At 38.6% G+C, this 16051-nt stretch overlaps 1 protein-coding gene across 3 annotated transcripts in view; it reads right to left on the minus strand.

Moving 5' to 3' along the window:
* Positions 1-2933: 2933 nt before the first annotated feature.
* fbxw4 (F-box and WD repeat domain containing 4) overlaps positions 2934-16051 on the minus strand; it is a 41240-nt gene continuing 28122 nt past the window's right edge. For 2 of the 3 annotated variants that reach the window (XM_029127218.3, XM_029127217.3), the window contains 3 exons: positions 4708-4848; positions 3402-3543; positions 2934-3150 (listed from right to left, as the gene is read on the minus strand). In XM_029127218.3, coding sequence (XP_028983051.1) covers positions 3016-3150; positions 3402-3543; positions 4708-4848 — 418 coding nt within the window. In that variant the 3' untranslated portion in view covers positions 2934-3015. Of the gene's footprint in view, positions 3324-3401; positions 3544-4707; positions 4849-16051 lie in introns of all 3 variants that reach the window. The other variant, XM_029127219.3, reaches the window with a different exon arrangement.

A 16051-nucleotide genomic window follows, 5' to 3' on the forward strand; every position in this document is an offset into this window, starting at 1 on the left:
TCAAAAGAAAAGCACCAATTCAGATTAATTTTTTATTTTCAAATGGTTTATTATGACTAGTTATTAAGACCATTTTACTGTTTAGCAATTACCTACATATGCTTCTTCCATATCCTTTCAAAATAAAAGCACCAATTCAATTTATCAGCTTTTTTAGTGGTTTTACGGTTAATGACTGGTAATTTATAAGACTGTTTTACAATTTAGTAATTGTCACATCTTCTCCAAATACTTTCAAAATAAAAGCACCTATCTAAAACATATTTTATAGCAAGATAGAAAGATTTTGTTTTGACTGGTTAAATACTATATGATCACTTAATGAGACTATTTTATAGTTTAGTAATTACCAACACACATACACACACAATCCAAATCCTTTCAAAATATAAGCACCAATCCAAATCTTTAGCCTAATTGGCACTTTTTCTGCTTTTCACAGGTTAATTATGACTACTTAATGAGGCTTTTTTCCACTTGAGCAATTTAGGACGCACGTCCTCAAAAACCTTTTAAAATAAAAGCACAAATCCATCTTTTTTGGCCAAAATAGCACTTTCTGCTTTTAAAAAGTTAATTATCTTTTTTCAGCTCTTGAATTAAAAAATATTGAATTACAATATTTAGTGGTTTTGATACATTTAGCTATATTTCATCAAATTAAGCAAACTGTTACATGTTTACTTCATTTTCAGCAGTTCTTTAATTTCAGCAAATCTGCTCAATTTTCCTCAATTTCAAATTCAACTGGTTCAGCTTCTTCTGCAAATATTCAACTTTATATAACTCCAAATTCTCTTCAGGTAATTTCATCTATGCTTTAAATGCTTCAGCTACTTTCAGCTATGTTTTAAATGTTTCAGCAACTTTTAGTATTAATTCCTCATTAATACATTCAGCATGGAAGCATTCACTGTACATTTTCCACTGGAAATGCCTTATCTAGTATAATACATTTTTATTATCGTTCTTCCGTACACTTTTCTGCACTTAACTAGTCCCGCATACTTTCAGCTACAGACATTATTCAACTATCAAAATAATCAGCTTGTTAAGAAGAAGTGTGCTTTTATTTTTCTTACAAATATCTTTCATATTTTTTATATTATTAAGCTTTTTTTTTTATATTTTTCCCATTAAAATGAATGGAAACAACTCGTCACTACAGCCACAGTTTTCGCTTTATGAACATTTCTTTCATTTAGTCGTAGTCATACTTGTCTTTCTAATGATTGGTCTGGTTAAGCCCTCAGACCTACACTTTAGTCTGCATCTGCCACAAGGTTCCAGTTCCAAAAAAGTTCCAGAGAAGTTCCAGAAATCCTCCCATTCACTCTAATGCATTTGGCTGCGAGACATTGTCAGAGAAAAACAGAAGTACGACATTTTGAAATTGCAATTGTTGCCACAATTTTTTGTCTTCAAACATAAAACTTACACCAGTTGCTCACTGAAGCCTTGGCATTCATAAAATTATTTTTGTGATAGCTATTATTGGTTTTGCTGTAATAAGCCTGATTAGCAGGGGTACAACTCTGCTATTACAGAGCAGAATTAACCTGATTTTCCCGCCTTTCATGCAGCTGCAGCTTTGACTGACAAGTCAAGTTCCTGATGCAGCTCTATGGTTATTAAAATCTTTAGCTTTAATAGCACTATTTTTTTCTTTTGAATGGGTAATTGTGACTAGTCAATGAGACCAGCTATTAAGCACACACAGCTCCTCCAAATCCTTTCTGAATAAAAGTACAAATCCAGCTCAAAATAGCAATATATCTGCTTTCAACTGGTTCATTGTGACTAGTTATTAAGACTATTATACTGCTTAGCAATTACCTGCACATGATTCATTCATATCCTTTCAAAATAAAAACACCATTTCATTTCTTTAGCTAAAAATAGCAATATTTCTGCTTTCAACTGGTTTTCTTATAGGTAGTTATTAAGAGTATTTTACTGTTTAGCAATTACCTACATATGCTTCTTCCATATCCTTTCAAAATAAATAAAAAAACAAAAAGCCCTTTTCCTGGTTTTGACTGGTTACTTATGATTACTTAATGAGCCGTATTTTACAGTTTAGCAATTTTGTATACACACTGCTTCAAATTCCTTTCAAAACAGAGCACCAATCTAAATCTTTAGCTTCAATAGCACCATTTCTGCCTCTGACTGGTTAATTATGATGTGATGACGATCACACATGCTTCCTCTAAATTATTTCAAAGTAAAAGCTCCAATTCAATTTATTAACCTCTAAATTTGTTATGACTACATTTTAATAAGACTATTTTACATTTTAGCAATAGTCCACACACCTTCTCTAAATCATTTCAAAATAAAAGCGCCAATCTAAAATTAACTTTTATAGCAAGATTTCTGGTTTTGATTGGTTAAATATGACTACTTAATACTTTATACTACTACTTTACACCTTAGTAATTATCTACAAAAGTCCTTCAAATCCTTTCAAAATAAAAGCACGAATACAAATCTTTAGCTTTAATATTAATAGCGCTCCTCCTTGACTGGTTAATCAGTTAAAGAGACTATTTTGCTGTTTAGCAATTTAGCAAACCACACACACTTCCTTTGAATCCTTTCACAATAAAAATCTTTTTCAAGTTTCCCCAATTTGAAATTCAAGTGCTTCAACTAAATATTTTTCTTCAGATACATTTATCTATGCTTATATGCTTCAGCTACTTTCAACTATGCTTTAAGCTACTAAAGAGGTATTTGAGCTATTGTGAGCAATTCTTTAGCAATACATTTAGCATGATAGCATTAACTGTGCATTTTCCTATGGAAATGCTTTATGTAGGACATTGTGATTTCAATTCATACAGTAAGTTTAGTGATATATAGTATATATAAGGTGTATTTTATATGCAATATGTGTTAGGAAGAGGCTACAACACACGAGTCCGGACTTTCTTTTCAATCATTTATTGTGAAAATATACATATTTCCTCTACTGAACAGACCAGTAAAGCTGTGTGTAAGCTCTGTGTGTCATCTGACGTGGTTGGGGGACTGTCTGAAGTCCAGAGCATGCAGACTGGTGGCCAGGGCTGCATACAAGTGAGAGCAGTTGAACCTTAAGCAGTACACCGGGCTGCTCACCAGGTCTGAGCTCAGCTGGAAGAACTACACGCCAGACAAAAGCACATCACAGCAGATGTAAAAACGGCATCCGTGATCTGGACACTACCATGTCACGCTGTCTGATTCTACAATGTCTTTCCGCTTCTTCCTTTGAAGGGCACATCCTATTGCCTTGCTCATAACGCTAAACAGTTGCTTCCTGCCACTGACAGTATCTGAAATGATGATGTCACAGCTTATAGCAGGACAAATTTGAATTTTGGAAATCCTGATAGTAATGATGTACAGGGTACCTGAAGGCATTCGGTCTGCCGCTTGTCCCACAGTCGTACGACTCCATAGTACGAAGAGCCGCTGGCTATCATGTGACTCCCGTCTGTCTGCATGCAGTACAGAGCACTGTCATGAGGCTCCTCCCACTCCAGCACACACTTTCTGCACACATTTACACACATTGTGAGGTGAAAAGGAATGATCAAGAGAAAAAAAATTAGGCTGGACACAGAAACATCAATAAACCTTGAAGTAAATGATGGCAGGAAAAGAAGAAAGGAACAGAGGGAAGAAAAGCAGGACAGAGGGAAGGAGGGACAGCTTGTTTTTTTCAATAGACATCGATCCTCCATTACAGCAGCATCAATAAGTGATGGGGGGACACCAGGAGAAGACAGAGATGTCTGACGGTGCTCTCTCACACACACACACACACACATGCATTAACAGCCTGGTGTGGAGGGTCTTGCTCAAAAATACACCTGGTGCCAGAGACAGGGAGCGGGCCACTAACATTCTGCTTCACAGGTCAATGCTCCAGCTGTTGGACAGATTGTCACGAAATACCCCACAACACTACACAGATATTACAGTTAGTTGGAGCTTTAGATTAAATTAGACCCGATATCTTGACACCCAGGCCTGGTGTAGAAGAATTTAACATGCTAAATAGTATTAACAAGTCAAGTGACTGGAAGCTTAGTTGTAGTAATAGAACAGATGATGAGAGACTGAAGAGACTGATAATGCACCAAGGGGCATATAAACTCAGCATTTGCCTTTGTCTTTCATAGTTCCACTCCAGACAACCCAAACCTCCTGCATGGCCCTGGTTGCCTTTCCAGACCAGTTAGATTTGATCACATGAATTATTGACGTCTAAAAAGGCACCCCTGTCTGCCAGCCTTTACCCCAACCAATTCCCACAGCGATCTACGAATCACATCTGATTTTTCTTAGTCGACTGATTCTCCTGAAATACGGACTGAAACCCTCTGACCCCTGCTGTCAGAAATAAATGCTGCACAATCACAGCCCCTGCTGCTTTAAACCCAGTGAGTGTGCTGCATTAATACGGACCAGAGAGACCTGCCTGCTCCTTGCCTTGTAAAAGGCTTCTTATACCTACAGGTAGAAGCTATCTGGCACAAAACACATTATTCAAACCAGAAGCAGAGTTTTGTAAGTGGGGTTATTGTGCTATTATTGTAAACTGATGTAAATGTATCCAGTATTTACAGACAACACAGTGGTTGATTAAGCTATTTATATCTATTAGTTGGTTAAAGAGCAGCGACTAAAGCCCTGAAGCTGGACTGAACATACCGAGGGTTGAGTCGCAGGTCCCACAGTCGAATAAAGGTGTCATACCCACAGGTGAGCAGCTGGAAGGGAGACTCAAACACCATGTCCAGCACACCAGCCCCACGACGGAACTCGGAGCCCAGACTGCACACACATTGCAAGCTGGAAAAGAGAAGCACTCATCATGTGACCACTGGCATGCAAGAAAAAAGTCATTTGAAGTGCACTTTTTGTCAATTTGGCTTCTTTTATTTATTCTAATGTAATTATTTAAACCAATTGATGTCATTATTTAATCAGGTTCTGTGTGATCTATTGATATGTATTTGACCAAAAAACTTACTAAGAACATGTTGCCAATTGTTTATTTTAATGTAGAATAGAAAAAAACCCAGGTGTTTTATTATCTGTCACGTGGCCCAACAAGACTCTGTGCAGCCCCCTCTTTGGTCTGACCTACAACTCCTGCAAGAACCTTTCCTGTCAGGAACACAGCAGATCAACAAAGTAAGGCTTGACTTTAACTGAATTAGGAAATCTTTGATGTAAAGGCTGCACACAATCTGACCAAGCACAGTCGCCTCCAATGGCTAAATGTGTCATGTTATTATCACTACTATCATCATGTTGTAGTTGCAGCATCGTGTAATTTCATACATTAGCATATACAGGTTGATTGTGTGTGTGACTCTAGTTCCATGCTCTGATCACAGCTCAGTCCCACTTGCTCTTTGCCTCTTGATTATTGAAGAATAACTTGGGTCAGCAGGGGGCATTATTGCAAAATAACTGTCTCTTTGTTGCTATTTAATTCCCTCCATGACTGTGACTGTGTGTGAGTCCTGCACGTTTGATACCTGCTCCGTAGCAACCATTTAAAGGAGGCTGCTTGCCCTGGCAACGAGCAGTCCCGTACCTCGGCTTGTGCCCCCCTTTTCTGCCCTGGAGCTCAGTGTCTAGGCTCAGGCTGGTAATCCCCCAGCCTTACCCCAGGGTGTCTTCTTATTGGACCAGGGCCTTCCCCACAGGATCTCTTATTGGGTGAGAGCCTGCTCATTGCCAAAGACTCATGACTAAGCCTGAACCAATAGGGAGTCTGTGATGTGGTGAGTTTTTATCTGTGTGGGCCAGTGACCCCTTATTTTCCTTTTACTATTAAAACCAAGCAGCTTAGCACATGCCATCCAAACAGAAACTCATTCAAGTCAGAGGGATACAAGCCTGTTCATTCATAACTAAATAATGATGTCTCCATCACAGCACTATTCCATTCATAACCCCAGCCTCCGAAATGCTTAAGGCAAGATGATCATGATTTAAGGCTGTTCGAATCAAACAAGTTTAGGAACATTCCAAACACTCAAAGGCTGTTTGGGCTTTCATAAAAAGGACCTGACATCTGTGGAGGAACCTTAAAGCCAGCAATATAACCATCCAATGAGTTGCTACTGTACATGGGGCAAACAGCAGGGCATCTCAAATTGGTACCTCCAGGCTTTAATGAGCCAAATATCATTAGAGGATAGAGCCAATAGCATATAATCTGTCAAAGCGACTGTATCTGTGTCAGTTTCCCATGTGAAACACCTGGGGAGAAAGCGTCAGAACAGCCATGACAGCATACAGGTACGTGCCCACAGCTCAGCCTGTGTCACATGTGTATCCCGTAGTTTGTTCCATTCCTTAGTTCCAGGTCTTTCACTAAGTCACCAAGTAAACACCTGATGAACTGTGAACGTGTTGGATTCGCACTTTGACATCGCTTATACAGCCACCGTGAGTAAGTGATGTCTGAAAACGCACAGGAACTGCGGAGCGCGTTAATTCTCAATCACACAATCTTTTAAGGAGGCCCCTGCACCTCCTACACTGTGGCTGTTCAGGAGGTAGGTTCACTGTTCACTAGCAGAATGAAGCTGCAAAGGCCATGCACTGCTGTACTAAATGAAAAAACTGAATAAACTAAATGAATAAACTACTAAATGAAAAGCATTTGTTACCTTGAGTTATTAAAATACCCAAACAGCGTCTAAGTTTTCATCCGGACGCCAATGACCCTAGGTCTTTAGGCCTGAAACTGTCAGAATGCTGCTCTTTCAGAGAATAAGTTTGATGCTAAAGAACGGAGCAGTTGGAGCTACTTTGTGAGATGGGTAGACTGGTGGCCTTAGGGGGCACTGACTTAGTTATTGTTGTGAAGGGGGCACTGGCTGTGTGACACAGAGGGTCTAAGTTCCGATTTAAGCCTGTCTGGTCTCACTGCAGGAGTCAGTTTGGTTTTAGGGGCCACACACACACACACACACACACACACACACACACACACACACACACACACACACACACACACACACACACACACACACACACACACACACACACACACACACACACACACACACACAGAAAAAAACAGAAGAAGACGAAGTTAAGGGCATTATCCTTCAGTGAGTGGACAGCCAAGAGAAAGCAGTGTGCGTGTGTGCGTGTGCATCTCAAGTGCTAGGAGGCTCTCAAGTCCAAGCACTAAACAGGAGCCTGGGGACAAATTGAGAAACAGCCTCTCGTCAAAAGCCATCACACAGGTTGAGAATAGCTGCCCTGCTGAGGTTTTTACTGGCTAAAACAAACAGAGGGAGCCACGCAACCTGTTGCACATCCACCCAATTTAGCCTGCACCTTTGAGCCCGCTCAACAGGAATGTGAGCCTTCCTGGTAGGCACAGTGAGAGGAGGGAACACTGAGCACCTTCAAAATGTCACATACACGCGTGCACTGCAAAGACAATATGGCTGCAATTTGTAACACAAGGTCCGAGCCGTCGCAGACATTTAACCCGTCTCCTTTCATTGTCAGGAATGTCAGGAATCTGCGCCTGGCCATTTGATTGTAAAAGGAGGAGGTCTCTTTTCTGAGGAAACAGAGGGGAATCTTGGGAGCAGGGAGAGATGGTCTTTGATGCTTTTTACCCTCTTCTGTGTTTAACCATGAGCGAAGACGGTGTGAAAAGTTGGGGTGCTGCTCCGATGGCGCTACTTGTGTGGGATCTGGTCTATATGGCTGATCATAAGACCCTTTGTGTCCATGAAATGAAAAAAAAGAAAAAGTGAAACAGTGGAGAAAAAAAAGGTAAATTAAATTAAAAGCAAGCTCAAAAGAAGCCTGCGCTTTAGGGCCAGTACCCAAACACCCACCCTTTAGCAGGTTTCTAGCTAAAAGACGGTTATAGTATAAACAAAGAGTCACACTGGAAATTATCTAGAGATGAGCAGATCAAGAAAGCACTAAGAGCACAATTTAATAAAGACCTGCCTTTAATCTATTAGCCTCTATTCACCCCAGGAAGAATGAGAATCTGCAGGTACACAAGCATTAAACTGAGGTTTTTCACCAGGTGAGGTTGTCTGGAAGTAAAGCTTTGTTAGCAACTTCATACTATTTTCACATCACTTAACTCAGATGTAAAGTGTCTATTCCAGGTGTTGGAGAGGTCTACCCTGCCAAAGTAGCTGAATAAAGGCGATCTCCCGCCCAGGTGACTTCTACCACAGCCTAAGTGCCTCAACTCCCCGTTATTGTACCCAGGCTGCTGAGCCTCCGCACCTACTACTACTCACTACTACACGTGCGATTTCTAACATCATTCATCATCCCACCACATATCAGCCTACTTACCTTGCGTGACCTCCATACCACTAGCCAACACGTGGTGCATTTCCTTCCAGATTCCTCAGAAATGCTCTAAAAACTATGATGGAATTATTAATTTAGCTGATTTTAATCTCAATAATCAATCAGATACTTCATTTGTTAGATTTACTATGTGGTCCTTTAAACAACACTTACTTATTACTTATAATTTCATCAGACCTGATCCTCTAGAACAGACTGAAGGGAAACATGATATTACTTTTGGCTGAAAATGTTTTTCAGTGACCCTGTTGCACAATTAAATTACAAAGCTCACAATAAAGTCAATGTCACGTGAAGAAATTAAGAAATAAAGAAAAACAACGAGCCGTGATGACCAATGAACAAATAGAGGATCTGAATCTCTACGAAAATACTGCTCAAAGCACATTTCCAAAACAATGTTTGACAATATGTTCTTTTAATTGGTCCTGTTCTGAATTCAGGCAGTATACTAAGAAATTCCAATTTTTTTATTAGTAAAACAGCCCCCACGGCCCACAGCCCTCAGGGCTCAGACCCCAGAGCTGAGCTTAGAACCCAGAGCCCCCAGAATCAGGAGTCCCTAGAGCCAAGAAGCCCATCGACCAGTGCCTACAACCCTCAGACCTCAGAGATCATAGAGCCCAAAGCACCCAGAACTCAGAGCCCCCAGAGCTCCCAGAGCCCATGGCCCCTGTATTTATGTGAGATGTTTGCCATGGTTGACAAAGTAGTTAATGGAGTAGGACAAACCACCTGCCTTTTAGATCCCATTCCTTTCATTGGAATGGAACAGTTCACATGTGCCTAGGTTCTAATAATTGCAAATTATTCTCTTCAGATCAGTGACATGTGGTGACGTTCACAGGTCATCAACCTTCCTGTCTCAGCCTTGATGTGTTCCTTACTATTCATACGCATGCTAAACGATAGACATGTGCAAATGTGCAGGAAGAAGAATAAAACAAGAAAATAATAATTGACTCAACGTTTAAATGTCTGCTCCACATAGCGCTTTAGTGATGGTTTGAGTATCAGGCTGGGGGCTCGGCTCACGGTCCATGTACCTTTCTTTCAATTGATTTTTCGTTTGAAATCAAAAGTTGAAAAATGAAAAAACAAGCAGTTTATTCATTATTTCATTTTTAATGTGGTAATTAAAAAACAAATAAAGCTAGTTTTTCTCACAATTTGTTTCTTTCACAAAGAATCAAAATATTGAATTTTAAAACACTGTCTTTAAGATGAAATAGTTTTTTTGGTTTTACGTTTTATTGAATCATGAGTCTTGAAATTGATTCGAGCTCACTGACATTAGCAATTTCTTTTCTTTATACTACTATTTATATTTATATAAGTATTAGTATAAATATAGTAAATATATATATAGTAAATGTAAGTATATACTTATATTTTACATTATACTTTATTCTCCCCAAAGAGGAAATTCTTGCCACGCCTCTGCTTTGGACCATGCCCAGTGCCTCTCCCTCCCTCAGTGAACTTCAATCAGTTCAATTTCTCACACCTGTGCCTGCCCTCTGCTCCCTTCATATACTGTACCTCCCCAGCCCATCACTCTGTGCTGGGTCATTGTCACCTCAGCGCTCAAGCCAAGATACCCACCCTGGACATGGACTTTTAAGAGACACTGCCTCCTGTCAGCCACGAGTTGCTCTGCCTGTAAGACGTGCAAAGGCACCCGTCTTTAGTTCATGTTTTGCCTCCTCATATGCCATAGCCATTGTCTCTTGTTGAGTCAGGTTGCTTATGTTAGCCATGTTACATGCAACGCCATGTTAGCGTTGCGTTGCATGTAAGACGTGCATTGGCATGCCATGCTCTAGCCGCGTTGTTCATGGCATGTTCTAGCACAATGTGTTAGCCTTGCCTTAGCTTACATTGGGCCTTAATAGGTAATCTAGGTTTATTATTCAGTATTCTGTTTATCAGTGTTTCGTCCTCCTGGTTGATCTGGAGTGTTTTGTGTTCAAGTTTAAGTTTAGGAGACTATCTTTCCGTACTTTGGTTTCCCTGGCCCTGACTCCGTCCAAATAAACTCCTACAGCCTCGATCCGCCATCTTGGATAGTGGATCGTAACACAGGCAGGGACAAACGATGACCCACAGTCAACAAAGGGTCAGTTTATTGCGCTGCTAAAGGGGAATGAAATCCAAGTGAAATCCAAAATGGCTCAAAAAAACTAGCCATTTTTTCATTTTTACCAAACGGAAAATAAGTTGAATGAAAGGTATACGAACTGCTCACCTCAAGTTTCTCCACATACAGTATTAGATCAAGAAATGTGTAAATTCAGCAAATTATTCAGAAAATTATTATATGATTTATATATATATTATATATATCATTAGATATGGATTTCTATTTTATGTTATCATTGCTTACTGCACATCACTGCTTTAGATGGGTGTTTTCTGTTTCAGTAGCTGAGCCCCTTCTGAAGAGAAGTGACATTGAGCCTGCACCTCCAAGTAATTACAGACCAGTGCTGTTCAAAAGCAAAAGCGAGAGAAGCTAAACGATATTACCAGTTTGCACAATGTTCTTCAGGACAGTGATACACAGCTAACTGCAAATATTATATGTGGGCTGTATTACTTTGTTACTCTAAACTACTGAATCATAAAATCCCCAGGATATGACTCACAGGTAAACATTGCATTGTGGAGGAGCAGTGACTCTACTCCGAGCTCCTCTCGGGTGACAGAGCTCCTCACCTTATCTCTAAGGGAGCGCCCAGCCACCCTGCAGAGGAAGCTCATTTCAGCCGCTTGTATCCGTGACCTCACCCTTTCGATCATGACCCAAAGCTCATGACCATACGTGAGGGTAGGAACGTAGATTGACCGGTAAATTGAGAGCTTTGCCTTTTGGCTCAGCTCCCTCTTCACCACGACGGACCGATACACCGACCGCATTACTGCAGCCGCCGCACCGATCCGTCTGTCAAACTCACGCTCCTTCCTTCCCTCACTCTTGAACAAGACCCCAAGATACTTGAACTCCTCCACTTTGGGCCGGAACTCTCCTCCAACATGGAGAGAGCAAACCTCCTTTTTCCGATTGAGAACCATGGCCTCAGATTTGGAGGAACTGATTTTCATCCCAGCCGCTTCACACTCAGCTGCAAACTGCCCCAGCGCACGCTGGAGGTCCTGGCCCGATGAAGGCAACAGGACAACATCATCTGCAAAAGGCAGAGATGCTATCCTGTGGTCCCCAAACCAGACCCCTCCGGTCCCTGGCTACGCCTAGAAATTCTGTCCATAAAAATAATGAACAGAACTGGTAAAGTAAAGCATTCTTTATTACTGGCAGAATAAAGCCTGATCTCCCTAGGAAAATATTGTCTAAATGTAGCTACAGCAAAATGCGGCTGCACGTATGTTGATTAAGGAGCAGACGAGACCACACATCCCACTGATTCCGCTTGTCTGTTTCAGAGCTGAGATTCTTGGTTTACAAATCATTCAATGGTCTTAGTTCATGAGACAGGAGCCTACCTGTGCCTGTATAGAACCCTCAGGTCTTTGGAACAATCCAGAAATTTTAGAATAAATATAATAATAATAATAATAATAATAACTAGGAAAAGTAATTTCTCAAGAAACTACGTGGGAGAGCTGATCTGCTGACGTCAAAACGATGAAAACGAGAAAACGAAAAGACTAAGATTAAAATGATGACAAAAGATGGCGATTAAATAAATTCCAAAAGTGACCAATGTCAAAGATTAAAAAGTTGACCAAGCTGCATTGTTGACAATAACAAATAAGCTGACTAGCTTTTTGATTTGAAAAAAAGTATTTGTAATTAATTCCTTAACAGTGTAATAATTTATTAACTAGTCAAAATTTACCAGTCAGAAACAAAAATCTTGCCATGTAAGATAATACATTACATTGGTGCTTTTATTTTGAAAGAATTTAGAGGTTGTGTTTGAGTGATTACTAAACTGTAAAATAGTCATTAAATAGTCCTAATTTATCTGTCGAAAGCAAAAATCGCCCTTTTAAAGTTTAAGATTTAGATTAAGCCCTTTTAGAATAAAAGCACCATGAGTGTGAGTGATTATTTACTGTAAAATAGTCTCATTATCAATTGGTAATTATTCAAAAAATGTCTGAAAATCTTGCTATTAAATGTAATAAATTGTATTGGTGCTTTTATTTTGAAAGGATTTAAAGGAAACGTGTGGGGGTAATAACATAACTGTCAATTAATACTCTAAATACCCATCAATCAAAAGGCAAAAAAGGTGCAGTTAAAGCTAATAAATTGCATTGGTGCTTTTATTTTGAAAGGACGTAGGGGAAGCGTGTGTGGGTAATTACTAAACTGTTAATCTATCTTTAAATAGTCATAATTACCCAGCCAAAAGCAGAAATATTGCTATTAAAGCAAATTATTTGGCTTGGTGCTTTTATTTTGAAAGGATTTAAAGGAAGCGTGTGCTTAATTACTACACAATCCAATAAAGTAGTTGAATAATCAGTAATAGGCTGCTTTGTGCACTGAGCATCAGCAGTTTGACCTGTCAGTCAAATCTGCAGCTGCACAGTCGCCATGGACACGAAAGGCGGGAAAATCAGGCTCACTCTGCTCTGTAAAAGCAGACTTTCACCCTTGATAAATACTGTAGGCTTATTCCAACAAAACCATAATAGTTATTACAAAAATATTTTCATTTTATGAATCCTAATCATCAACATCCAGAAAACAAAACATTCACACAGACTTGCAGTTACCAGCAACAGAATAATTCACTTGGGGAAAGTGCAAAATCTGTATTTTACTGTCCAAAATGGACAATACTAGGCTTCTCTAGCTCTAATTCAGAGGCAGAGACCATAGGTTGTGCCCAAACTCTTTTGAAATGGCTGAAAACCCAACAAACAAAATACTACATGGAGAATATGTTAGACAGGATGAAGACATTCAAGCACCTGTCCATGCTGCACAGGTAACACAGCACTTAACTACTTCAGCATACTTTCAGCTACTGAAACCATTCAAATATTAAAATATTCAGCTTTTTAAGGAGAGGGGTGCTTCCATTTAACCTTTTAATATCTTTCATATTTTTCAAGTTATTAAGATTTATTTAACAATTTCTTCCCACTGAAATGAATGGAAAACCAGGTTTGTTTTCTTTCAGCTTTAACTACGTCAGCATACTTTAAGCTACAGGCACCGTTTGAACTATTAATCTTCGATGAATTTTTAAATATATTTAATAGTTTGTGATTTATAGCAGTTTAAATATCATGCAGTTCTCAGTGATTAAACTTTTCCATTAGTGTGTATTGCGTGAGCTAGAGTGCATGATGTCACAGCTGGAGTGTGAAGGAATGTTTTATTAAGCCAGAATCTCTGTCTTTAACTCGTCACTACAGCCACAATTTTTTAGCTATTGATATCATTTTTTCACTCGATCGTAGTCATAGATGTGTCTGCTTAAGCCCTCAAACCAACACTTGAGTCTGTAGCTGCTTCAAAGTGTAGAGAGTTCCAGAAATCCTCCCACTGACTCTTGTCTTTATCATTTGTCTGTGAGACTTTTCCAGAGAAACGCAGAAGTACAACATTTTGAAATTGTGACTGTGATCAATGTTTAGTCTTCAAACATAAAACCCACATCAGTTAATCATTAAAGCTTTGGCATTCATAAAGTAAAGAAATTTCTTGATACCTATTATGGTTTTGCTATAACAAGACTTTTTACCAGGGGTGTAACTCTGCTTTCACAGAGCAGAGTGATCCTGATTTCCCGCCTTTCGTTTCTATGACAACGGCGCAGCTGCAGCTTTGACTGACAGGTCAAACTCCTGATGCTCAGTGTAGCAGCTCTAAGCCTATTACTGATTAGTTCATTAGATCTGTTTGATCGTTTAATAATTAATCACACCGTTCTTTGAATCCTTTGAAAATAAAAGCACCAATACAAATTTTTAGCTTTAATAACTCTTTTTTTGCTTTTGAATGGGTAATTGTGACTAGTGAATGAGACTATGTTACAGTTTAGCAATTACCTGCACATGCTTCCTCCATATCCTTTCAAAACAAAAGCACAAATTCAGATCTTTAGCTGAAAATGCGTTCAACTGGTTTATTATGGCTAGTAATAAGACTATTTTACTGTTTAGCAATTACCTGCACAGGCTTCCTGTATAACCTTTCAAAATAAGAGCACCAAACTACATCTTTAGCTAAAAGTTGCTGCTTTCAACTGGTTTATTATGAGTAGGTATTTATACTATTTTACATTTTAGCAAGTACCTCCACACACTTCTTCCATATCCTTTTAAAATAAAAGTGCCAATTCAATTTATTAGCTTCAGTAATTATTTTTATACTGGGTAATGACAGCTAATTAATAAGAATAAAACAGTCAGACAGTTTTGCATTTGCCCACACACCTTCTCCAAATCCTTTCAAAAGAAAAGCACCAATCTAAAGCTATAATTTTTATAGCAAGATTTCTGGATTTGACTTTTTAAATATGCCTATCTATTGAGGCACACACATCCTTCATATCCCTTCAAAATAAAAGTACCAATACAAACATTAAGTTTTAGCCCTAGAATATGTTTATTATAAAGGACATAATGAGACGATTTTTCTATTTAACAATTACCTACACATGCCTTTCCCATATCCTTTCAAAATAAAAGCACCAATTCAATTTACTAGCTTTATTAGTCATTTTTATGTATCTCAAGGGGTAATTATTGTTAATTAAGAAGACTGTTTAACAGTATAGCAATTGTCTATACACCTTCTCCAAATCCTTTGAATATAAAAGCACCAATCCAATTTTTTACCTTTAATAGCACTATTATTGCTTTTGAATTGGTAATTGTGACCAGTTCATGAGACTATTTTAAAGTTCAGGTGTTAAGCACACACAGTTCTTCCAAATCCTTTCAAAATAAAAGCACCAAACCAAATCTTTAGCTTAAATAGCACAAATTCTGCTTTTGAATGGGTAACTGTGACGAGTAGTGGACTATTTTACAGTTTACCTATTGAGCACACATATGCCTTCCAAATCATTTTAAAATAAAACCCCCAATCCAGAGCTTCAGCTAAAAATAGCAATATTTCTGCTTTCACTACTGGTTAACTGGTTAAGACCAGTTAACAGGACTAATTTACTGTTTAGCAATTACCGGCACAGGCTTTCTTGATATCCTTTCAAAATAAAAGCACCAATCCAAATGTTTAGCTTTAATAGTACTATTTGTATTTCTGTTTAATTATGACTAATTAATGAAACTATTTTAGTGTTCAGCAATTTCCTGCACGTTTCCTCCAAAGCGCCAAGTTTTCTCAACTTAAACGTCAACCTTCTTCTGCAACTAATTTCAGCTATATTGATTATTTACACAACTTTAACCATTTTTTTCAGCTTTTGAACTCCAAACTATTTAATTATAATATTGTTTTGATACATTAAGCTATATTCTATCAAACTAAGCAAACATTTACACACTTTCTTGATTTTCAGTAGTTCTTTAATTTCAGCAAATCTTTTTCAAGTTCAACTTCAGCTTCTACTGCAAATATTCCGCTCTTTTTAAACAACTTCTAATTCTCTTCAGATACAGTCATCTATGTTTTACATGCGTCAGCTATTTTCAGGTGTTTTAAATGTTTCACCTACTTTCA

Source organism: Betta splendens, chromosome 15, assembly GCF_900634795.4.
Source record: "Betta splendens chromosome 15, fBetSpl5.4, whole genome shotgun sequence".
Taxonomy (NCBI): Eukaryota; Metazoa; Chordata; class Actinopteri; order Anabantiformes; family Osphronemidae; genus Betta; species Betta splendens.